The 25,868-nt window shown below is 37.9% G+C and overlaps 1 protein-coding gene across 2 annotated transcripts in view; it reads right to left on the minus strand.

The window, feature by feature from the left end:
- Positions 1 to 668: 668 nt before the first annotated feature.
- The window catches only part of nf2a (NF2, moesin-ezrin-radixin like (MERLIN) tumor suppressor a), a 31,705-nt gene continuing 6,505 nt past the window's right edge, over positions 669 to 25,868 (minus strand). Inside the window, exons 4-16 of one of the 2 annotated variants that reach the window (XM_004566710.3) lie at positions 25,009 to 25,092; positions 16,288 to 16,356; positions 15,770 to 15,852; positions 14,225 to 14,300; positions 13,518 to 13,652; positions 13,097 to 13,171; positions 12,836 to 12,949; positions 12,377 to 12,499; positions 11,900 to 12,117; positions 10,273 to 10,378; positions 8,771 to 8,889; positions 5,675 to 5,834; positions 2,001 to 2,203 (exon numbers count right to left, since the gene is read on the minus strand). In XM_004566710.3, coding sequence (XP_004566767.1) covers positions 2,153 to 2,203; positions 5,675 to 5,834; positions 8,771 to 8,889; positions 10,273 to 10,378; positions 11,900 to 12,117; positions 12,377 to 12,499; positions 12,836 to 12,949; positions 13,097 to 13,171; positions 13,518 to 13,652; positions 14,225 to 14,300; positions 15,770 to 15,852; positions 16,288 to 16,356; positions 25,009 to 25,092 — 1,413 coding nt within the window. In that variant the 3' untranslated portion in view covers positions 2,001 to 2,152. Of the gene's footprint in view, positions 2,204 to 5,674; positions 5,835 to 8,770; positions 8,890 to 10,272; positions 10,379 to 11,899; positions 12,118 to 12,376; positions 12,500 to 12,835; positions 12,950 to 13,096; positions 13,172 to 13,517; positions 13,653 to 14,224; positions 14,301 to 15,769; positions 15,853 to 16,287; positions 16,357 to 25,008; positions 25,093 to 25,868 lie in introns of both variants that reach the window. The other variant, XM_076891117.1, reaches the window with a different exon arrangement.

A 25,868-nucleotide genomic window follows, 5' to 3' on the forward strand; every position in this document is an offset into this window, starting at 1 on the left:
TGTGATCCTCTGAGAATGGATAAATGACAAAAGATGTGATCCTCCCCATCCCCGCCCCTTTTCACTCTCCCTCAGAGACATGTTGAGGGGGAGGCAGCAATGAAGAAGAATCTGTGTATCTGTCAGTTTGTCTGATAGCCCTGCACACTCTCCACCCTTGTCCCTCTGCAGGGGCTAAGCTCCTGAAGACACTGCTTAAAGTGTCACAACACTTACAAACCAAAGGTAGCCATACTTCAGTTGCAGACCAGAGGAGGCATGGTTATGGAGAAGCCCCTTGAACTCAGTGCAAGTCATTCTGACTGAGAGACACAAAGCCACAAGCAGAAACATACATTTAAGGGTTAATGCGGTGACACACAACACACAGAGGCATGAAAATGACTGCAGGGGCCATGCATCACATGGCGCTCTCCCACACATCCATAGGCATACAAACACACATACGCAAGCACCTTGTCACTCAAGGAAGCAAAGTATGTGATCTGGCACAGGATGGAGGGCGCTTACATAACACTTGATTTTTTAAAGGTGTAATTGAATGTCTTTTTGGGTTAAGTGAAAATCATCTGGGTGCACCAGCCATATCAAAGCTGACATTCATCAAAGTCTGCCATAATAAGAAAAAGTCGTTTGATGTGAAAAGAAATTCACAACACACACAAAAATCATACCTGATATACTTTTATTTGATATGCAAAACTTACAAATCTCATGTTTTTATGAAAATGTATGGATACGTAAAATAGATACTGTAACTTTACCCACAGTTTCATTAAATACTGCTTATTATCCTTGCTAAATGCAGTCAGAAGGTATATATATATATATATATATATATATATATATATATATATATATATATATATATATATATATATATATATATATATATATATATATCACATTATAATTCTCCAGAATAAATTGCTTTCAGTGGGAAAGAACACATTAATTCAAAAAGACACATTAATTCAAAATAGATGCTAATTTATGTTTTTAAAAAAGTGGTTGTGGTCACAAAAAAGTAAAAACAAAAAAAACTAAAAACAGAAAATACAATAAAAAAGCTGAGATGGATCTCAGATGTGACAAAAGCTCACATCTAAGGTATTACACTTCCTTGATCCAGTTTAAATTCCAAGAACCACCTAGTAAAAATGACCATTTCCTCATTTTCAAGAGTATAACACAGTGCACCCGGTGCATTATGTAAGGACACAATAACTATATGCGCAAGGCAGCTAGAGATATGTAGCGTGACATCTCTATGTATACAATACATATATGTAGGTATTAAGGCCTCATGATTAACACATGGACATGCTTTCTGAGACAAACACTGCTCACACAACACAGCTAAGGCAAATTCCTGGTTATAAAGATACATTTTAGTGTTGAGAAAAAGAAACCACAAACAATAAAATTAAAATGGCTCCCTAAATGACCAGTATTTAATGGTCAAACATTCAATTTCAACGGCGGAATCCATTGGGATTATCAGTAAAGTTGACTATAACAAATGGTCAGTGTTGAAGCAGCGGGAAGTTTAAGATCAGTTGTTGTTTACAACACTAAATATTAAACATTTGCTTCAAAGTGGGATCGATATGTAATCATCACCTCTCTTGCTCAGATCTGTTCACGTTAATTTCTTCTTGAATTGTGAAACAGCTCTGCAATCGGACAATACAGAGCTGGGCAAGATATAATAACCAATTTAAGCACCACAAATATAACCACATCAGACTCAGAGTCGAAAAGGAACAGTGCAGTTTCACTCCCTTTTTCACTGTCAATGCTTATTCTCTGACAATAACAAATCCCACACACAAGTTCACTTCAAAACATTCCTGGAGCTTGTGCTGTATGAAACACACTCTCACTGTAAACAAGCACTCATTTTAAGAATGAATTTAAGATTTAGTGCAGGAACAGGCATGCATTCTTGTTTGTGCATACGCAAGGCACGAAGATTTGGTGCAGATTAAGGCAGTGGGCATTTTTTTGTTTTGTCTTTTTGTCCACAGTGTTTTTTAGGAGGAAGAAAACCATAAAGCCTTGCAGGGTGATCTGTCTTTTCAACTGACCAGGAGTGCATATAGAAGAGGTTCTTGGCAGTTGTTCATCCTCATCTCTGCAGCTCTGTTGTTTAAAGTTCCTCAAAGAAGGCAACCCTGGACTTGGTGCTCTGTAGTGTAAGCTGTGTAAGAATCAATAACAAAGGTGTGGTGAGGTTTTATATGAGGGGTAAAAATAAACACAAGAGGAGGAGTATTCTGGCAAGCAATCAAAATAAGTAAAAAGACAGAAATCTTTATTGGAGATTCTGATCATGAAAGTCATCGCCTGGCCTTTCCCTTAGCCTTTTTGCCTGATCTAATCCTTCTGTCTATTCCCAATACACACAGTGTGTGCAAGACCCTGACTTTCAACCAAGACACCATAAAAAGAGTGCAGCGTGCAGATGGTCAGCATGCTTATACATACTGACACAATAAGAAATGTGATTTGACAAAAAATTGGTTAGCAGGTAGCTGTAATTCTGAATGTACACACATGCATGTGTAATCCAATTATTTCTCTGATGAAGCACTTTTAATTAGACACTAGAAAAGCCAAACACATAATCTGACTTGTTTCCCTTGACTAATCAAAAGACTAAATGATCACAAGAAGAGGATAATTGGAGATTCTTTGGCGTGTTTACTGCAAATATACCCCGAAGGTTATTCTGATTGTAATGAATCTCTGATGGTGTAAAGGCATGCAATGTTGTTGATACACCCTACATAGATTATAATATCCAGAAACTGAAAGAAAATCTGCCTCTATTAAGGTTTACAACTCAATCAGGGTACAACACAACTTTGCAGGTTTTCCAGCTCTCTGCTACAGACAATCAAACAGATGAGGAGAGAAGTGGGAGATCAATGCCAGTCAGAGAAAAAACTGTTAATTGTCTTTCTCTCCAGGTTTAAATGAGCTGGTGATGGATTAATTCGGGTCACTGGCTGTGCTTTAACCATTCAGGTGAAGCTAACCGTTGACTTATCTAATACTGCATAAGACCGCACCAAGGCAAATTGGCTGGGCAAACTAGTTTCTCTTTTTAACATCTGCAGGGCAAAGGGAATTAAACCGACTGCCAAAGTCAATATTACACGGGGGATGAAGGAGGACAGTTCAGGAAATCCAGTTTTTTCTGGGGAATGTGCTGATTGAGGGACTTAAGCAAATCCAAACAGATAATGTGTGGGAAGGGATGGATTAGCAGTGTTATGTTTACTGATCACCTTCTAGTGTCCCTGCTGACAGAAAGCCTGAGCTATATTTGTGTGTGTTAAAGTCTGACCGCATGCTTATCTGTATCTAACTCTCGAGCATTTTTCTCCACACTGGTCACAAACTCCACTTTAGAAAGAGCAAAAACTCTTTCCTCGATGTTCCAGGTATTAGTGCTATGAAAGACACAGCAGCAAGATATTTCCAGAAAAGAAATGCTTTTGTACAATAGCTAACCTCCTTTGTCTGCCACTTCATACGGTCTGAATGGACTGCCACATATAGCATAAAAAAAGCACTGCCTCTCTTAAACTTCACACAGAATCTCTAAAGCTCTTGTATTGAGACTTCTTTACAGAGAATGAGCTCTCTGTAAGCCCTGGTGCTAACAAAACAGAAACTGTGGCCTGGATGAAGTGCAAAGGCACTGTGCCGTGTCAAAGGAACGTTCATTAATCATCCAAAGGGGGAGAGTGAGTCTGGGAGGAGAAAACTTTGCCCGGGGTTGCAGCTGGTCCTGATGCTTTGGGCTCAGTGATCTGTGCTTCGTTCCACATTCCCTCTGCTCTTCTTTTCCCACCGTCTCCTCCTCACCCCAACCACACCCTGGTCACTAACTTCACAGTGCATTCTTGGAACTTATCCGTGACTCAGCCTCCTTCAAACTCCTCTTCCTTTTTAGTGCGCCCCCCCGCCTTCCCTAAACTTCTCACCTCTTTTAGCAAAGCTGACTTAGCTTCCTCACTCTTGATTTCTTTTCCCTTCCCCCTGCAATGCCACGAGGCCTGGCCCCTTCCCTCACTAACAAGATAAATGCCAACGCCTCTGGTTCAATTAAAGCAACACTTTTAACTCAGCTCCTTTTCCACTTGCATGTCAGAGGTGCCCCCATCAATCCAAATGACTAATCACCAAGCAAAAATCAATTAGTGCTCCCCCTAACAAGCGTATTTTACACTCAGAGACAAAACGAAGGAGGTTGGGCTCTTTTGTTACACAATGTGCTGTGAACAACCCAAATTTTTATTTGATACTTTTATTTAAATTAGAGAGATACTGGAGTGGTAGGATAAAGGAGAACAAGTCTAATCTGCCAGTTCATCAGAGGACAGCGGAAATATAATCTTTTTATAACAATGCTGCTGACTTTGACCAATCAATTATGAAATATCCCACAGGCCAAGAGCCTGTCACATCTACTGTTTTTATATCATTACTAAACCAGAGACTGGGTGAGATGAAATCGCTAATACTAATGGAGTTGCTATAAGATGAATGCAAACGCACAGATTTTCACAAAGACTGTACCTAAAAGATGGACACAAGTAGGCTACTGTGACGTCACCTGTTGTTCCAACGTGAAGCCTTGAGCTGACCTCTTTATCTGGTGCATTTTTTGTCTTTGGAACCAGATGTGTCACAGCAACAGGTATATATGATTTGGAAATACATCGCACTGCATGCTCATGGCTGCCTGTCAATCACAAACATAACCCCTGTAGCTTACCCTGCTTTAACCTTCTTTTTGACTCAAATGAGCACCATAATTTACAAAATGGCTCAATAAGACTTGAGTGACTGAGACCATAAATTCATGAATACTTGTTTTTGCACATATAGTCGTTGCCCTGCTACTAGAAACAACAGCTTTATTTTTTTAGACCTGGTTGCTAAGTCCATCTTTTATATACAGTTGTTGTCGCTACAATAGGAGGGGGCCATCCAGGAAGTATTCAGAGTTTATTTAAACTTCATAATACTGTAAATGTGGCTCATGTAAGCTCATTGGATAGCAGTTGAATGGCTTAAATAACTGTAAATGTAGTGATGTTTCTCACTTCATTAGATGTTTTAGTGCTCATTTATATTCATTAACCATGAGAAAAATATCCAATGCATTTGCTTCACTTCCAGAACCACTTTATGCTTCAAGATTTGCTGTTTTTAATTAAAATAATGATCACATGTACCTGGCATCAGTAGCAGTTTGCCTCCCCCTAAAACTAAAGTCAGATTAGCTTGAAATAGTAGTAGCTGCTGAGACAGCTTTACTCACACTTTCTTATCTCTTCTCCTCTGCAACTGCACTGCTAGTGCCCATGCACCCACTGACATCTTGAAATTTTACTTTCAAAATTCAGAAAGATGGTTTTTTTTGTCAGATGTGTGGGTGTTTATTTATGTAGTGTAATATCTGATTATTCGTTTTTCCAATATATAACCTCGAGGTAAACAGCAGAGGTAATCAGATTTCTGTTTTGGATCTGAAGGCCTATTGAAAACTATTTCTGTGTGAACACAAATATGGACAGACAAGCCAAGGTTACTGGGAAACATCTTATTTTTTAAGGACTGTGTATGTTTATGTGGCAGCTGAGCTGGGAGTTACCTTTTTAAAGTTACTGTGCTTGCTGGTCCCCTGTTCTGTGTTCTGATTGTGAATGATGTCTAGAGAAGTCTCCCTCTCTTTCAGCTTCAGACTTTCAATTTCCGTCTTCAGCTCATTCAGCTGTTCCTGCAGGTGCTTGCTCTTCTCCATGTACTCAACCCTATGCATGAACAAATTGCCAGTTGAGAAACAGCCATTATTTCCATGGTCATTAAGAATAAACACAGTGACAATAAGGTTAAATTAAGTCCAGAATTACACCATATGATTTCATATCAAATAGGCCAAAGGACACATTAAAAGTTTGGCTTTAAAAGCGGTATAACACTATAATATGACATCGTACAAAAAGACAGAATATGTGGATTCAAGTTTTGATATAAATTCTGTTTAACTAAAGATAAAGACAGAATGTCCTTTTCCATTTGAAAATGTACTGCCAGCAGTCTGTAGGAAGTAGCTAAAGCCTGCCACAGTGACATCTCGCGGTAATTAGCATATCCATGACATCACTGTGTCAGCTGTCCTTCTGTCCTTGCATATAATACCCAAGAAGGCTGTTTTCATCACATAATTTTCAGTTTCTGGTATCAGACAATAGAATGAGCATGAAACAGTGACTGTTGACCAAGTTGATGTTTTGATAAAATCCTTATTTTCCCACTGTGATGTAATCTGACAACATCGCTACGTAGATAAGCTAAAGGCAATAGCTAACCTTTGATTTCAGCTATATTCGCATTTAAAAATTATTATATCTTCAAAGATCTAGTACGTTTGCATGTGCAGCTCATTCTGCTGCCAAGTGATGAGCTGAATGTGCTGCTGGGAGAAAAAAGTGTGTAACTTTTTGGGCATTAAAAAATGGGCGCTTTGAAAAAAATCACTAAAAGAAGCTTATGTGCAAGTTCAATAAGGAAGATCTGTATTCCCACATTTGCCTGCATTCTTGGGAGTCTGTGCTGCTAGTCTATCCTGTCCATGACTTCCTCTTTCCCACACTTTCAAACTGAATTTTGTCATCATCGCTCATTTCTATCACCAATTTTTATTCTTCTTTCTTCCTGTCAGCCAATCAGCTTGTGTTCTGTGTGCTTTAAACCTCACTGCTCCTCTGTCATTCTAACTCTCCGACTCTCTTTCCTGCAACCCACGTCCTTCCCATCTCGGCTTCCACCTGCTTCATCTCTGCCACCATAAACATGTGGACTCCGGGGGGTCCTGTCCTACTTCCTACCATTGCCACACTCTGCTCTGCTATGTAGCTTCATTGAAGTCTAATAGTCAAATAGAAACTCAAACTCTCTTCTTCAATAAATCATGTTCAGTCATTTTAAATGATCTCTTCTTATTGTAATAAAGTTGGCAACAATGTGGAGAAATTTTAATCAAGTGGAGCTGGGTATGCGTGTGAATGCAGAGGGGGAAAATGAGCTGGAAAAATGTAATAAATAATTTTTATCACTTGCTACTTTAGCACACTATAGTAATGGTGAAACTGCTGAAAACACACGCATCAGGCACAACAAACCAGACTTACTAGCAGTGTGTACCATTGTTAAAATGCTACTGTCTGTACTTACTAAAGAACTGAGATGTGTGGAAAGGAGAATTTTTGTGCATATGTATTTACATGAGTTTACTTTTCAGAATGCAACATTTGTGGAGCAACTTATTTAAATGAATTATGCATTACATGAATAAGATTTGCAACACATTGTTTCCTAGAAATTGTACATTTCTGTATTTCTGTTCCAATCAATAACACTGGTATTTTAATGAAACAGAGCAGAACTGAACTGAACTTAACATGTAATGTCAGAGGGAGGGAGGAGAACCCCCCGATACAAAAAGTATACATGCATGCGTGTTTACATTCTTCAGTGTTTTAGCTTTTAGACACATTTCTACACAGACATTGGAACACAAAAAAATCTCTGCATGGGTTTTGCAAAGTAGTTCACACACATCCTGACTTCATGTACATTCTCATTTTCTTCTCTTCTTCCTTCATTTTCTTTCTTTCTTTCTTTTTTTTTTTTTTTTACTTCTATCAGGGCAATTTAATACCATATTGAAATGTCTATCAAAACGCAGATATTAATGGGACCTGAGTTAGTGTGTAAGATTAAATTACTACGTACCCAGAGACCCACTATTCCTGCAGAAAAAATAAGAGCAGCACATGCATTTCTGCATGAGGCACATTAAAAGTATCTCCATTAATAAATCGATGACCTGTCATTTGACTGTAACTAATTTTTTGTGCTCTACACATCGTACAGGTCAGCTATTACACATAGGTTTCAGGTTTGTACAGTGGACAAGTTCATCATAATGCAGTTCTCTTCTGGATAAATCAGTTGCCTCTCACTGACCTGAATTGCTATTTTAGAGAGAAACACATTCGTAAAAACCTGAATTTACACTGTAATAATTTTTTTAGTACATTACTCTCACCCTGTTGTTCAAATATTTCACTTTTACATGTATACAAGTGTTTGTTTTTTTAATTATTATTTTAGCTACCAGAAATACTTAAATGAAAAACAACAAAAATCAATCAGCTATTTTACAGCATGTGTCTCTCAACTCCGCTGCAGTTTTCTGGTTTTGTGAAAAATTACCAGCTAGCTGCTGCCCTGCAATCCTACTCTTTGGAAAAAAAAAAAAAACTAATTACCCAATTAGATGACAACTAAGACCCAGGTAATTTACCCAACCGTACAGTCAGGGTCACACTTGTCAAAATGTACTTTTTCCTGTCTGCAAACAGTGACCTACAAGAACTACTGAAATAAAATGGCCAAATACGGGCAGCAGAACAACTGTAGTTAATGCTGAGGGGTCAAATATTCACCAGAGCCCTGAATTAAAATGTGCATATTTAAAATGATGGTGCTCCTGGACCAATTTAAATCTTTCTCAAGCATATTCTGAGGTTATTCAAAAGCACTTAAAATATGTATTTCTTTTCAACTGATTAATTCCTTCCAATGACAACTGCAAATAGGTGGAGCCACACAACCAGAAAGTGAGAAGGTGCAGTTTTAAGTCAAAATAATAAGTAGGATCAGCACAGAATTGGCTACTTACTTCTCCTTCTCGATCTCCATGGATAGACGTTTCATGTCAGTATCTTTAAAGTCAAAACTGAGGTTTTCTCTACTGAAGCTGACATCTTGAGGCATGCTGTCAGGTGCCAGTCCTGGGGACTAGGATTGGAAAAAAAAAAACAATGAGGTAGAGGTTTATGAAGTGACAGTAATCTTAAATTACAAATAGGGGAAAAAAGGCATTACTTTCAGACATAAAAATGATAGAAAGAGAAACAAAAGCGAGCAAGACAGAATAAAAATATGTGGTTTTTGCAGAGTGTATGAGCAACAATGTGTGAAAATATGACACAAGGACACAATAGTAACAGACAAAGTGAAGAAGGGCACATGAGCTGATAAAAATGTGCTTTTAGGGTTTGATTAAATTTTTTGAAATGCATATGTCACAACCTAATACACCAAAATGTAAATTGTGTAATGTGTAAGTGCACTAGTATGTCTTTATATATTTCTTTAGGATCCTCATTCATATTATATCAATCACCAGTATCTCAATGTGTGTGTGTGTGTGTGTGTGTGTGTGTGTGTGTGTGTGTGTGTGTGTGTGTGTGTGTGTGTGTGTGTGTGTGTGTGTGTGCGCACAGGCTAATGAATGTGGAATGTGTGGGTTTTTAACATGTTGAAAGCCCTTGTGTAGGCTGCCTGATGTGGTGCCTGGTCTTTTGCAAGTATCTCCTGTTCTGTTTGGCTTTGTATGAAAACAATTGCATGTGTCAGTGTGTGAACATGTGTGTTTTAAGGAGTCCAGATAAAACTGGTAACCCTATATGCTCATGTCATATTTAAGACCCACAACACACAATTTTCCAGATGGGGATACATTATCATTCTGTGAAACTACACTGCATGTGCACCTGCACCACCATTTGTTGATGGTTTTCCACAGAAGATATTTTCTCTCTGTGTCACTTGTTATTTTTTATGGATAATCTTTTAGGAAATTATACATAAAGTATATCAAAGAACTATGGAGGAAACATAATCTTTAGAAATATAAATTACAAAAAAGTATATTACATTTAGAGTGATCTTTATAAACACAGAGATGCAATGAATGGTGTATTGGTTATTTTTAAGCAGACATTCCTTTAAATTCTCAATAATGTATGATTATGCTGCTTTTTTTGGTTTTGCATGCATGTAGGAAAAGTGTGTTGGGGTTTGTGACATCATTTTGTGCTTTAGGATGTCATGAAGGGCATATCTTTTATCTTTTCTGATCCTCTGTACACAGATCAAAAGGTAAAATGGTATAACTGATTCGGTAATATGAGAAAATATATGGTCATTTTACTTGATTATTGGCTTACTGATGTATTTCTGAAAACAGATTGTGAATAGTTTCAGCCTCCCTGTTTGATCGTGAACACTCATATCTGACCTTTTCAGATACTATGTACTGCATGAATTACGTTATCTACCTATGCGTTTGAAGAATATGTGAAGATCAAGCCTGTGTGTGTGCCTTGGGTCAGTTACCACATAGACAGCCTTGCTGGTAATCTCCAGCAGCTTGTTTTTTGCTCTGCGCTCAGAATCCCTGGCTTCCAGCAGGTCCTGTTTCAGCTGCTCAGCCTCCTTGGCCCTGAGGTATAAACAGACAGAGAGATTGATACTTTATTCTTTCGTTCACCTCCCAGTCCTTCCAAGGAAACAGAATTATCTAAACTAAATCCAAAAATTATCTTACATAATTGGTACATTGGTACTCAGTGAACCTGGAATGTCACTTTGTTATTACGTAGATGATTGATGTATGACCCCAGAAGACAATCATTCCCGACTCCATTATTTCACCATCGAGTATCCGCACAAAGATATAAAAGTGTTACATGCGAGAGATTACATTTCTTTTGATTGTGTTCCTGAACATTCAGCAGTTGTGGGGGAGCTACGTGCCTCGAGGGTTTGAGTGGACAGAGTCATTTACATGTTGAGTACCACAGGTTTAAATTTTCTCTGTTGCAGAAAAGTGCTCATCCAAAAATTCCAGTTACTGAGAAGTGGTTAATGGTATCCATTTGAAATGATTGCCTAATAAACTGTGAAGTAGAGGCTGTAAAGTGATATTCTTAGTATGTATATTGTTTTTGTATGGAAATGAATTGATCGGCATCTATTAAGTTTTATAAAACCACTCAGTCAAGTCCCACTCTCTTTATATCCATCTGACTGCTACCGAAATAAGAAAAGTCAAGAGCGCACGGTGTACTTGATTGATTTTATCTACTTCAGGAAGTTTAAAAAAGAAAATGTCAAAATTGCTTTGCAAGGAAGAGATAAACCCAGATCAAAAAATACACTTTTAGTATTGTAGAACTTACAAGTACTACGGTGTTATAAAAGAGACTCTTTGACAGGGACTACCACCATCACCTGGTATTGCTACTATCCGTTAACTAGCACAAATATTAGTGCTTCTAGTTCAGATGACGTGCCTCAGACCAAAGTAGTGCAACAGAGTGACTCAAGCTGCAGTGCAGAAAAAAAATGCCTTTGAAATTAAAATTTTAAACAAGTTTTAAGTTCTTATTTTTTGATGTGCTCCTGGGCCACTCAGGACTTCATTGTTATTCCAACTAGAAATTTTAAAAAAGGATTTATGACTGTGAATGCAAATTAGTGTAGCCATGATCTTGATCATTTCTTTCCACAAACAGACAGGCATATAAAAACCTAACAAAGCACTCAAAACCGCCCTTTTGGTTGTTTCTGCGACACAACAGGTGCCTCAAGGAACACTGTTTACTGTTTACTATAATGACATATACACCATATGCACGTGCACACACACACACACACACACACACACACACAACCACAGACAAACAGGCTTGCAAAGTGACAACAATACAATCCTTGCTGTTGCAGCTGGCAATAAGGAAAAACAACTCTTGGGAAGTTAGTGAGATGTGGGAATAAGTTATTTATATCTGAAAATTATGTACTGTGTGCAAATGTCTGATGTGGATACAAAGAGAGAGGATTTGAGTGAAATGCTGCTTATTGAGCCAAAGCCACAAAGCTAAACAAATACACTGTATAGTCTCCACAGCAGGACACACTCTACATTTATCCACCCAGTCCTCCTTCTTCTTCTCCCCACCTCCTTTCGGACTCCTCGGCCATCTTGAGGGCTACCATCTTTGCCTCCAGCATCTTCTGTTCCATGAGTCGCCGCTCTTCCTGGCCACGGATGGCAGTCACTTTGATACGCTGCATCTCTGTCTCAGCCTCGGCGGCTTTCTGGGCCAGCAGCTTGGCCTCCTCCTCTGCGATCTGGGCCTTTTCAGCCAGCAGGTCCGCCGTCTGCTCCGAACGCAGCTGGAGAGAAGAAGGAAGCGCAGGACGAAAGGGCAAACACACACAGATAGAGGACAAGATAAGTTAAAAACAGAGAGAAGATATGTCCAAGAAAAAACTGTAACGGGAGGTACATGCATGTACACTCGGAGGAAATTATCTGTAGATATTGTTGATGTTGAGAGAAAATTATTTTGTTTTAAATCTGGCATATACTGCATGTGTCACAGCCATCAACACAATGGTAAACTCCAGAACGATCGAACCAACTCAATCTTACCAGTGCCTCATTGGCCATGTGAGCTTCATCCTGCAGCTGAATTAGTCTCCTTTTCAATTCGTCCCTGGCTCTCTCCGCCTCCTCCCGCAGCTGTTTCTCCCTTTGCAGACGTTGTCTTTCTACCTGAATTATACATATATATATATTTAGCAGTGTGGTAAAACATAAGATTACATGGTGGGGGAAAAATGGAAACGGGTAAGAAGACAGATTAAAAAAAAGATCTGTTAACATAAAGGTGGAAAGGTAACTGAAGTGGAAAAGATGATGCACAAAAAGACAATGTGACAAAGCTTTACTGAAATACACCAAAGCAGCAAAAACTATGTGATGACATGGTGTGACCACGCCATTTTTATTAGAGAGAAATCAGGTTCAAATTTGTGTTTGTATTTGACTAGAAATTTGGAAACAAGTTCAACCCATTCTTCTGTTTCTGTGCTTTTCTATTACCGGTACCTGTTTTCTTGCCCTCTCTTCTCTGGCCTGAGCCTTCATCTGCTGTACTTCAAGCGAGTCCACCCGCCGCCGGCGCATAAACAGGTCGTGGTTCCCAATGCATAGCTGGAGGATCTACATAACAGAAATGGTTTACAAAACTCTAATTTCCCACTAACTACTAGTATTTGTCTTTATGTTTTTCAGCCTACTCAAGTGTTTTGATGAAAAGCAGTACTTACTAATCATGGTCAAAACAACTTGAATCTCAGCTCAACTCACCAGCTTGTTGACTCTTAGCCGTGAAGAGTTGAACTTGAAAACGTTGGCTTTCTTATCCAGAGGTTTGATTGTAAACTAAACATTGAAGAAACAAGAAGATGTATTATCAAACATCAATAATAATTATGTATCGTCAAATGACAAAATAAAAAAAACACACCTGTTCTGTAAGACAGTTTCTTTGGAATCCATAGAAACACAACAGGGAATTATTTTTTTTCTCCTATTTTAACTGATGTTTTTTATTGTAATGTATTATCAATTATAAACTTAGATAACGTAAGCTTAACATAATTCATTAAAAGATTGAAAACCGACACTGAACAGTGGTAGCTCTCACTCCTATACTCCCATGACTTCAATTACCTTCTCTTTTGTCCAAATAATATATATCAAGACGTTAAACTGCAGATTTCCCCACCTCTTTGTCGCTGTATGAGATATTGCGAATCTCATTCCAAGGAAAGGAGCACTTGGGTGTCAGCTTGTTGTCTGGCTCGTATATGTGCAGCCCCAGGGCATCTACTCCCAGGAGAAGATCTGTTCCCTTTTTATTCTGAAGCATATCAGCAGAATAAACAAAGCTTTTTTATTACCCAGCTGTTCAGGGCCACTGGCAAGCAGCTGTGAAACCACCCTTCCGGCCACCATTTATTTGTACCTGCATTAAACAGTAGTGGCTTTGTGATGCTCCTGCTTGCCAAAACTTTTTGCTAGATTTGTGATAAACAATGCCAATTGCTAGGTGTATATATGCAGTCTGTGTTTGTTAATCTGAAAAGGAATGCTTGAAAACTATTTACTTAAGTCGGGTTTTACTTTTTGTTGATACTTCAAAATGTCTTGGCTTTTAGTGAACACACTGATAAAGGCCATAGCCACCACCAGTGGATTACTTTGTGTTACAGGGTTGTTTTTGTGATGACTCACCTAGAAAATACAGAGCTAAATAGCACTATATTTAACCTAAAATATACCTATTTCTTAAAATATAACTAATAGAATCAAAAGGCAATCAGTTAAGTCAGGCTATTCTTTAATTAATAGCAACATGGTGAAACTGACACACCTCCAAATCCCTTATATCACCTGCTTTTGCGATGATGGAGCGAAGCAGCATTGACTCACCCTGATTAAAAAGTAATTCACGCCATACATGTCCAGGTCCTGAGCTATTTTTAAATACTCCATCTCAGCTTCATCCCTAGTTCAAAGACAAAAAGAGAGAAAACGATTGAGAGGGATCTAGAGGAAAGAGAAGAGAAAGACAGAGGGTGGGAGGAGAGGAGGTGCAGAAGTAGAGTGAAACAGGAGATCAGACCTTGTTTCTTCTGCTTTCGTGTGTGGCATCTGTCGTGTTTGTGTGATCTATAAAAACTCTGCCACGCAGCTCTTGCGAGGGTGAAAACATAACCACAGTGCTGACACAAAACACAACTATAATTCCCTAACAGGCTTAAGAGGTCATGCTTGATGGCAAACGAGACTTATTCCGATGCCTCCAAGACTCTAAATACGGCAGGAGAGAAAACAAATGCACAAAACTCTTCTCCCTTTCTTTCTACAGTGCTGTTAGCAAGTCAGGGTCAACTTAGCAAAAAAAAAAAAAAAAAAGAACATTAGCATACTTTGATGGCTGAGCAAAAATTAGGACAGACTTAGCCCTAAACTTTTAATAGTGTGCTGCATGATATGGGTGGTTGGGAAATTGATGATTTAAGCTTCATCAAAGTTTTAACAGGAAAGAGAGAATTATGCCAAGTAAACAAATTTTAACTAGGTTGGACACTGAGGATCTGAAAAAATAATATGGGAGAGCTTGATTTATGGAAAAACATGTAGAAGCACATAACATGTCAATTGCTTTGATGTGTTTATGCACTAACTTCACGGCTGTACTGAGTTTTTAAAGAAATAGAAATACATGCCAAATCAACCAAAGCAATTGCTTTAGTGGGAGTTCCGGCTATAGCAAGGGTCTCCAGGACGACATCGTGCTGGGTGAGGACCACCAGCTTCCCTCCCACTGATTGGGTTGAGAGGGTTATTGATCAGTACCAGTGACTCAGTTATTACTTTTCCAAGTGCTGAGGTTTATGGCTTTTAGAAATCACTGTCCAGCATTGAACTCACCACCCACAGAGTTGTAAGACACTCCACATCCCTCACACTTGCTCCCTAATCATTTTCAGCTTAGCTCAGTTTAGCGGTGGAGCAAAGTGCAATGGCACAAAAATAGATTTTCATTCTCCTGTCATTTTAGGTTCACTACAGCAATTAGGGCAATGCAATACCTATATACAGTGCAGTATTTACTCTTAAAATAGCTGCATTCATTTTGCTTCCTATGAATGTAGAGGGTGTTTAGCTACACTTAAATGATGTAAATTCATAAGTTAATGGACTTTTTAATATTAATATTAATAATAATTTTAATTTAATGGAATTTTTTAATAGTCCATCTAGTAATGCTGCTGAAATACAAAAAAACCTCAGTTCAGAGACAACTGCTATGAAATCCTTTTTGCATTTCAATGTAAGCCAAGTCCAGTTTTACATAAAACATTTCTTGCAGTATCAAGTTTTAGGCACATCCCGTGTGAACTCAAAACTTAAATAGTGCTGATGACTGTGGAACTTCACAGCAGTCCAGTTCAGTGCGGCAGCTTTTACCTAGTCCTACCCCTGTGCTCCGCATAACATGCTGTGATCCTTTCCTCCCACATTTCTGGAGTCATCTGGTACAAGTTAATCACCTGAAATGGAGAGGAACAGATTTAAATACAGAGGATATAACACATATTAAAATGGCCACGTGACCCGACCTCGGATAACCAGAAGAAGGTGGATGGATGGAAAATGCTAATAATGCAATAATATAACAAATATGTCAATCGAGAGTAAACTATCACACCAGATACTTCAGTTCACTTATCTGTAAATTGGCCTTCATTTTGAGATCAACTACTCACCTGTAAAGCCTTAAATTACTGTAATTGTTGTAATCCTATTGATTTAACAACATCTATTCATAGAAACATACATTGCTACATCAAGTGTCTCCAGGACCACATTTTGCCATGATCGCACACGCACACCGCCTCACGAGGTGAAAACAATATCAGCTATGCTTTTGTGAACGGTTACAATATCAGCCTCTCTGTCACAGCCGGTAAATGGCCATCACTCACCCTCTTTGGCAGCAGTTCCTCCTCAGCCAAGAAGCCAGGCTTGTGAACAGCAGGGTCATAATCTCCGTACTGTAAAATAGAGCAAAAGTGCCCCAATTGTTAAAATCACTATCCACCTTTCATTCAATAACAGCCAAGACAATATCTCTCCTGGGAGCTGTTCATAAGTTAGAACTAGAGCACCTTTAAGAAAATGGTTTCCTGGACAATGAATGTCATTCATATGCACTGCACATATCAGAGCCCAGCTGTTGGGAGATAGTGTAAATGATGTTATTAGAAATATCTCTTGGACAACTGAGATCACTTATCAGCATAGATCTAGGGTGCAAATTATATTATGCATGTTTAAATAGAGATATAAATGGATTAGGCATCTCCAACTGAGGAGTTGTGGGAATTTGCTCTGGGCTACAGCAAAACAGGTAGAAGGATGTGAATTATACATGCGGCTATAGTCTGAAAAGTGGAGATTTTTTAAAGTAGGCTAATATGAACACTGACTTTCTTTTCTGCACAGCTGTACATTGCTATATGCACTATGCACTTTGTGGTTGATGTAAGATGAGTCTGGTAATGAGGATAACAATTTTTAATCCTATAGTTTATATTTTTGGGAATTACACCAAGCAACAAATAGACTTTACTGTCCCAAAATGTTGATTCTGTTCATCTGGACGTAGCGTTTTCAATGGGAAACATTTTGTCGCTCATCCAAGTGACTTCACGAATCAACTTTCTGAGATTTCCTTACCTGGATGATTGAGCACGCATCGAGACAGTTCTTTATTGTGTGACTACCAGTCACTCAGTTTTTAATATGAAAATATAACTCCATTTAAAAGTTGCCCTTCAACAGTTTTCTGAATCTGTAATCCATCATGCTAACTCACTGATGAGCTGCATCTTTTGTGGTAGACCGTTATAGAAAATTACTTTTAAGGGCATCTTAAAGTGCATAAACTGAAGAGAGAAACCATCAAAGTCACCTATGCAGTTCCTGAACCTTGGTGAACAGTACACTGAAGACGTTCTGGGAAAAAGAAAACAAAAACACCCTCGCGGCTCTGCAGAAATCAAAAATTTTAATTTGTCCCGTTTCTTCTAATTTTCCACAATTGATGTATGTTTACATTTCGACTGTTATCATTGTAAATATAAGTCAGAAAGGTGTTTTTTATTTATGACATTGTCTTGGGGTTTTCCACTTGAGACTGACTGTGAAACTCCAAGCCTTTGAAACCCTGTTCAACCAAATATCCAGTGACAAGTGCACACCCGCTCTAGCTTGATTATAATTGTTTGCTGCATGGCTTTGTGTACGTTGACGCTGATGAAGGCAAAGTGTAAAAACATTTCCATCACACAATTAAAGGTTTTAAATTAATCAGTGTGTTCCAGTCCCCTGTTTTCTTCTCTGGAAGTTTTCCGTTTCTTGGGTTGAGTAGTGTCTGATCCAACTGAAAGATGACTGAACAACTCTGTTTTTAAGTATTGTGTCTGTATATCTCTTCACATAGATTTCAACCATTACAACTAGTGAACCTTTTTGTTATACCTTGGTGAAAAACAGGTGCTGTACAAAACGAATTAATTTCCTTACTCTGATTCTGGAATCTTATTCTATATAAAGTTAAGGCTGCTAAAAACCGTTTACTGCTATTACTGGTATTGTATTGAAAATGTAACTGAGTCACCTTTAGTTAATAAGTAAAGCAGAAAAATACACACAACAAAGAAACTGGGAAATGAAGAACCAAAACCATGTACTTTGATGTTGCATTCAATAGAAAATACATCCATAAACAATGACATGAGCTTTGAAATGCAATTTTCAACGCAATGATCTTTTGCACTTTAAGTGTCTATCTTCTGACCATGTGTCTGTCTATAACAAAGTAAAATTAACAAATACTTTGTTTGGTTGTGATTAAAGCTTTAATATTGGTATTTTTATATTATTTTTGTGCACAATAGCGTGAAAACAGTATTTAACAGACCTAAATGTAATATGCCTGCAAATCCTGAACATCACTGCAGTGACTAACAGACTGGTGAAGCCAATGGCCATTTAATTAGATCCCTTTATTTCAGTTTCCCATCTTCCCACTTCTGCTCCCGAGGTTCAACACCTGCTTGTTTGTAATCGCTTCATAATTGATGATATATAGACTTATTAAGGTTTTGTGGCTCCACTGGGCTTCAGCTCAGTGACAGACACGGTGATATTTTGCCAGTGACAATGCTCTCAGATACGTTCTGATTACTTACCTTCCAATTATTTCAAAACAACTCCAAACTACCCGTGGTAATCGACTGTCCAAGATAGCTTTTTGTCAATATCTTTAACTGATGACCGCCAACAGCAGCTCCGCAGTCTGCAACGGCTAATTAATGGACATTATATTCAATAAACCCCAAATACAACAGAAGAAGGGAATTTATCACACTATTCCATGTAAAGAAAACCAATAAAAAATGAAAAATACAGATTTTCTCACACCAGCAAAGGAAATGTTCTATGGATTCAACAATTCTCAGACATTTCTGTGCTAAATGGCAATTTTAAGATGCTTGCACAAAGAGATGGAGAAAATCTTAAACATTGCATTTACTTTAATTACCATGTAACAGTAAGTAGGCCTCAGTATTTAGCTCAAATTACTCATTTACCTAAGTCCAGGCAGTCATTATGATCACATCTTTTTGCCACCCAGCAATTATCTTGGCAACAAAATAAGATTACATATCGACCACGCAAGTGCAATATTTCATGACATCAACACGCTTGTGTCAGACCGCTTCAAACTGCTCTCATATTAGTAAATTAGCTTGATGTTTCCTGGTATAACTGTTTACACTCACTGAGTAAAACCCTACCAAACACATGGAGCACAGTCAGGTAGAGAAGAAGAGTGTTACTCAAATTAGAGACAACTTGTTACATTACTACAAGTGCAATAAAAGCTTTACAAAATGGGTTTATCTGGCTGAAACAACAAGGGTTGAATCTAACTCTGTCTGGCAAAAGCAAGAAGCCAACAGGTAAAGGCTTTGTTCATTTAAGTCATCATATTTTAACATGCTTCAGCCTAACCCATGTGCACTACAGTTGGAATAATATAAGTAACAACAATGACAAATAAATAAAAAATACTTTCTGGTTTCATAGCTAAGCTTTTCCAGTTACTTGTTGCTACAGTGAACGACTGCAAAAGGGGATTAACCTGATGTGTTTCACCAGCTTGTTGTCTATATCATTTTTTCCACAGTTCCCTGCCTCAGTGTCACAAATGTTAATGCTAGATGACCTGACTGTGGCAGGATTACCCATTATAACACTTTGGACAGGTAGAATTTTAATACTCTCAAGGCAAAGCTGACAACTTCCAATGAATACTGAATAACCAGAATTAAACTGAAAAAAGCGACATATTTGAAATCATTGTATCTGTCCCATAAAACCCAGACTGGGATACAACTACAAAGTAAGTAGATTATGGCTCAGGATTTTCAAAAAATATATATTAGTACATGTTTTGTGAAAGCCACCTGTAAAACAGAGCTATTCCCACCTGTGTCTTTCATGCCTTTTAGCTTCTCATATCCCTCCCCACTCAGCACGACACGTATTACAAATGGCCGAGTGATTCAGTCTCATTCCCTACATACCCTCTGTGCCAAAATGACTGCCTGCACATTTTTCCAGGGTGGCTTCTTGTTGAAATTCCATGTCAACACTCCCTTCTAGCACTGCACTTGCTTAGGACATAAAAAAGGACACAGTAAAACTTCTGCAGACCTACAAAGGCTGAAAAAGTATGGACACTGCTGGCTTTACTGAAAGTTTTGGAAAGGCATCGCATCAGATACAGAACCAAAACATAGAGGGTATTTACATGAACGCAACCACATAGAAAATGAAATTTTCCAGTAATCTCCCAATAAAAGGTTCAGGTTACTTTATTTGTACCCGTAGGTAGGTCTGGTTTGCAGTTGTAAATCATCGATCCTCACATGCACACTCTCAATACAGACACAACAGACAACAGATAAGCGTAGTACAAAATACTAAAAACTAATAATAGTTTTGAGCATCATGTAATCCACAAAGTAACAAAGCTATAATTTATTCATCTGTGTGATGGCTGCTGAACAAAGCTGTTCTTAAACCTTGTTGTTCAACATTTTGGGACCAGAAACCTTCATCCAGAAGGAAGAAACTGAAACTGACTTTGCAAAGGGTGCAAAGTCACCATGAAAACTCAAACCAGGCAACCGCTGTTAAATATGAATACTTTTAATATCTGTGGAAAGATTTAATACATAAGCTAGGATTGTTCCCTTCACCAGATATCATTTCTTAAAGTCATTTTTGAATAATTGCCCACTGTTTCTGACAACAGCTTTGGATATGTGGTCTCACGTTATCTTTAAGTATGTTCTGATTTGATGCAGAATTCAAAGCTGAATCAATGACTGCAAGCTGCCCAATTCCTGAGGCAGTGACTCAACCCCAAACCATTTTCATCATAAAAGGCTTTTTTCCTGGCATGCCTCCCATGCAGGTCAAATTTCTGCAATCTCTTTCTGGCTGTATACACATGCACTTTCAAACCAGCCAGCAGCTGTGAGAATTACCTGCAGATATTGAGGACATTTTGGTGATCTTACAGACATTAAACAGTGTACTTTTGGGCTGAATACATTGGGGCAACCAATTCAAGACAAGTCTTTTAGATGACTTTCATTCCAGACTCACAAGATTCCACAATCATAGAGTTCTTTAGATGCTGGCATGAAAACATACCACACTTCAATAACAAAAAGTTGTCACTGGCATCTAGTTTGAACCCTCTAAGTTAATTTTAATGGATCCAAAAAATGTAGAGGTGTACTTACTTTTTTGTGCAACTTATCTGTTTTCTCTTCCCTAATGAAATTCTGAAAATGACCAAAAAATCTCCAGGGCTATTTTCATCAGTTATTATCTAAAAAATAATTATCATGGTCTTGGTCCATGGTTCATCATCAGATGGTCAAAAAAATCCCCACCAAGGTCATGTCTTCAATTTAAAGACTTCTGATTTTTCCCACAATCGTAGACTTGAATCTTTCACTTAGATGTAAAATATGTGGAATATTTTTCCCTTCCAGCTCATTTTTCCATTACTCAGGCCCCTGTCGTTCCCTGATAAGATGTTTAGAAAATGGATACAATAAAGAACATATAGAACACACAAAGTCCAACGTGTACAACTGTGTACAATTGGAACCAACAGTAGATATCCCCAAAGTTCAAAGAGGAATGTTGTCTTTATCATTAAAAAAAAGTTTAATAGAGACTAATTTATGCTTATTTTCTTATGGAATTTCAAGAATATAGTTTTGTTAGCAGCAAAAAAAAAGCTAAAGGTTTATATATTTATAAGATTTAACATTTACTCTCAGTTAACAAAGCGAGCTTTCCTTTGATATCAAGTTCACCGTTTAATGACGATACTCCGTCAACAAATTATATTATGGATCAACCTCTTGAATGCATATTGCATTTCTCTATTTCTCTACTTTCTGATATTTCAGAACAAGTTTTTTGAAATGTTATATTATTTCTTTTGAAATATCATTCACTGAGTTGAAAACATCAGACACTGACATAAAAGACTGAAAACCCTGACAGGTTAATATGTGCAGCTTAAGAGATGATCAAAGTTTAACTTCTATAAAAAAGAATAATTTCCATGGAGTGTACTGAATTTTTCACAACTGTAAAATCCACACACACACACATAAGCACAGGGCAGCAGGTATAGATCTCAAATCCAGTAACTAATAATTATTTTATACATTTTCACATTTTTCTGATCTGTATGCGAGTGTAAGGTGGAAACTTCTATAAACCATTATATGTATTCTACATCTAAGTGCAAGTCATGACTGTGAAACAATCTGAAGTCTCTTACATAAGACTTCACCTTGGCCTTGATTAAATTGCAGTGGGCATTTTATTGACCATCGGCAAGACCATGATGAATGTTACTGTCAGATTAATCACTGATGAAAATAGTGCTGGTTATTTATGTCTTTGAGTATTTTATTTTTTTATATTCTTTGAATTCACTGTATGAAAATTACTCTGTGCCCATGCACAGGTGAAACAGTTGCAAAAGAATCAAGAGTCTCTGTCTACACACAAATTTCGCCACCCCCTATTTTCTGCTCTATTTGCGCATTCTTTACAACTCATGCATGGTAATGTTAGCTTTTCTAGCTACTGCGTTCACTGTGAGTTATACAGCACTTTCTACTAACCTTTAAAACTGATTACACAGAAGAATTCTCTGTGACCTGAACAGAGCTATGATCCACATTATAAAGAAATTCTCTTTTAAACATTAAAGCGGTCTTGAATAAGCCTTTACTCTCCTCCTATTTCTGTCTTCAGAGTGGCATAATCATGATTAAAGATGTGGCAGAGCACCAAAGTAGATCCCACTGTGTGATATACTCTACTTCACTGTCTGCACAGTGGTTATGGACAAAAAAAGCTCATGATGAGAGAAGGAGAAGGGAAACGTCTGCCAAAACCCTCTCAGCAGCTGCACTACTAAACAAGTACCTGCCTCTTCTACAATCCCATTTTATTCGAACTGACACTAATCAAAGTGGACTGCTGATTAAATAAAAAACAGATTGTGGACCAGTATGTTATGTTGTTGCTGATACCGGGGAGCACAGGGATTGTGCTGATTTGCTGACTTTTCTTGATCCACACAGTTTCTTTTAACCTAGCCCTGTCAAATTGGCATGGAAAGGCAAGTCTCTGAGGCCTCTTGGGCAAATCTTTGAGGTAGCAAGCAAAAGCTGCACCTCAGTTTCCCGATCATTTTCTTGCGGGTTTAAGAGAGATGGGATCTTTCAACCAAGACGACTAAGATCGCTTGACATTTATTAAGTGTGCTCTTTTGTGTGGAATGATTTCCATAGCCTACAGGTAACATATGTGATCCTTTACCAATAGATCAAAGACATATAAAAACAGAGCACATTTCATACAGGGCAATGCACTTTATAGAGATAATATGCCTACTTTCATGTAAAGTACTGAAAAAATAAACAGTGAAAAGATATTGACTAGCATACACATATCACCAGCTAACAGACATCAAAGTAATTTTAATAATCTTAAGTAAAAACCAACAAAATTAAACCCTAAACCTAACCCTTGGCAAAAGCCACTCTGGAAAGGTCAGTTTGAGCTGGCATGAATAATCCACCAGTACAATTAGTTGCATTTTCTTCCATTTTGGGAATCTTCAATGATTCACATTGATTACATTCTCATTTCTCAGGCTTTGATTTGTTTAAATAAACATTTACGCAAGTCTAGCAATCTGAATGACTGTTCAGCCAATTCCATAACCGGCTCCTAGACAAATGGCTCTACTACAAGCTTCTTCCATATTAGTTAACAACATTTGTATTTTTATGTATATTATTAGTTAGAACTAGAGTGTACAATAATTATTGAGGATCTAAAGCTTATCTGGCCTATAAATTTGCTATTTCCCGAAATATATCCATTTCAGCATTTATAACGACCGATAAATGAACTACTGAATTTGAGTAAGAGACAGAAGAAACACCTTTCAACCATGTCATGACTAAGTGTTACATAGTTTGTCCACCAGAGGTCAGTCTGCAACTTCCTTGTTGGCAAGTTGTTTGGAATGTCATAAACACAACAACTAACCACGTAATCCATCAGTCACCCTATCGATCTCATGCATCATCATAGTCTTGCCTTTGAAGAAGACCTCAATATACCCAACCTCCTTCACTTAGACAGCAGCAATCTGGATCAATTAAGGGTGATTTATGACTTCTCTGTCGGGAAACCATTTGCTGCCAACTGCAGGATTTTTCCACAACAGTATTGCATCCTTCAAGGTGATAACCCCTATTACTACAAAGTTCCTTGTTCTTGTTACAGCTTGTACACCTTACTTAAAAGAGCAAAATGCTAAAGCCATGAAACTGAACAATGGACTATTCTTTCACACCTGTTTAGTAACGAATGTCATGCTACTGTTTAATGAAAATGGATTGTGCCATTTTATTTAGCTGAGATTTCCTGCTGCCTCCACACCTGCTGGGTGGCTGCAACACCCAGCTGGTGCTTTAGGAGTGTAGCTAATTCTATGTTTTAGAACACTTATTTTAAAAAAATAAGCTTGTAGCTAGGTTCTTGGTTTGTATACTTCAGCTGAGGTTGTGTAGTACCTCATGAAAAAGGCAGAGCTCTAATATCCTACCACTATCCTAAAGACAGTGATCTCTCAAGGAGACTTTTTTACCAAGTTCCTTCCTGTTCATAAAATTCCACCTCTTAGTTTTGTAAAAACAGCCAAAAAACACTGGAACTATCAAGGGAAAATGAAATATGCTCTTCTGGTCCTTATCAAGAACTGAACAGCAGCAATCTGGATCCACATTGGATGATTTATGGCTTCTCTAGGCGAAGCCAAATATGAGAAGATTATAGAAGTCAAACCCACAGTTCATAAGAGTAAACAGTACATGCAGTACTAAATTCAGGTACTGAACAGAGAAAATGCCATTTCTTCTGAAATCCCATAAAATAAATCCATGCTGTTTACAAGTTCATTTTAGAAAGTTTTTAGTAAGCTGCATCCACAAAGTCCCAAAATGAGTACCTACCTCAGCGTGGACAGCATAGGAGGCCAACAGCACAGACGCCTCAGGGGGACAATGAATCTCTTCGTCAAGGATCTTCTTTTTCACCTGAGGAGTACCGAAATATAACCAGCTTTACTTTTTTCCTCTGAAAGCCATAGAAAGCTCTTGAGATCTTGGTACATACAAAAGAGGGCCTGACCCTGGCTATGTCAGGCTTTTTAATCAGACAGTTTCCATTTTTAACTTCACAAAAAAGTTTCCATTCATTGGTACTAAACCTGGAACCACAGACTCTAACTTTATAAATATGAAGCTGTCATAAATGAAGGTGTGAGCTTGTAAGACATTTTCTGTTTAGAGTAGATTTTTCCATTTGATAAGGTCTCAGAGACCCGACAGCTCAAAGCCTCAGAGAACAGTCTCTATTCATCTCTTCCTGAGAACCATCTTTCTTACCTAATTTTGTGAAGAGAGGCATGGACCTTGCTTAAATAACACTTGAAATGTGTAGAACGAATGAGTATAAATATACCCTGACAGAAATAGCTTTCACAATTGGGTAGCAGTACATCATGTCAACACATGCGACCATCTTTGCTCTCCTTGATCTTCTGAGTCTCTTCCTGCATGATTCAACCTGATTTCACGAGATTCCCACAATCATACTTAGCAATTTCTTGTGACTCATCTGTTTTATTTGAATTATGACAAAATGTCAATTTTATGTGTCTTTGAGCATATTACCATTATAAAGGCAGTGCTTCAAAGCAGATTACGTGTTTGCTTGATCAAAGATGGTTAAAAACAACAGTGCCAAGGGATGTGTTTATTTCCTTACATAAATGCAGTCTTCAAACCAGGTAACTTAACTTTCAACTATC

The sequence above is a fragment of the Maylandia zebra genome, linkage group LG12 (assembly GCF_041146795.1).
Source record: "Maylandia zebra isolate NMK-2024a linkage group LG12, Mzebra_GT3a, whole genome shotgun sequence".
NCBI classification, from domain to species: Eukaryota; Metazoa; Chordata; class Actinopteri; order Cichliformes; family Cichlidae; genus Maylandia; species Maylandia zebra.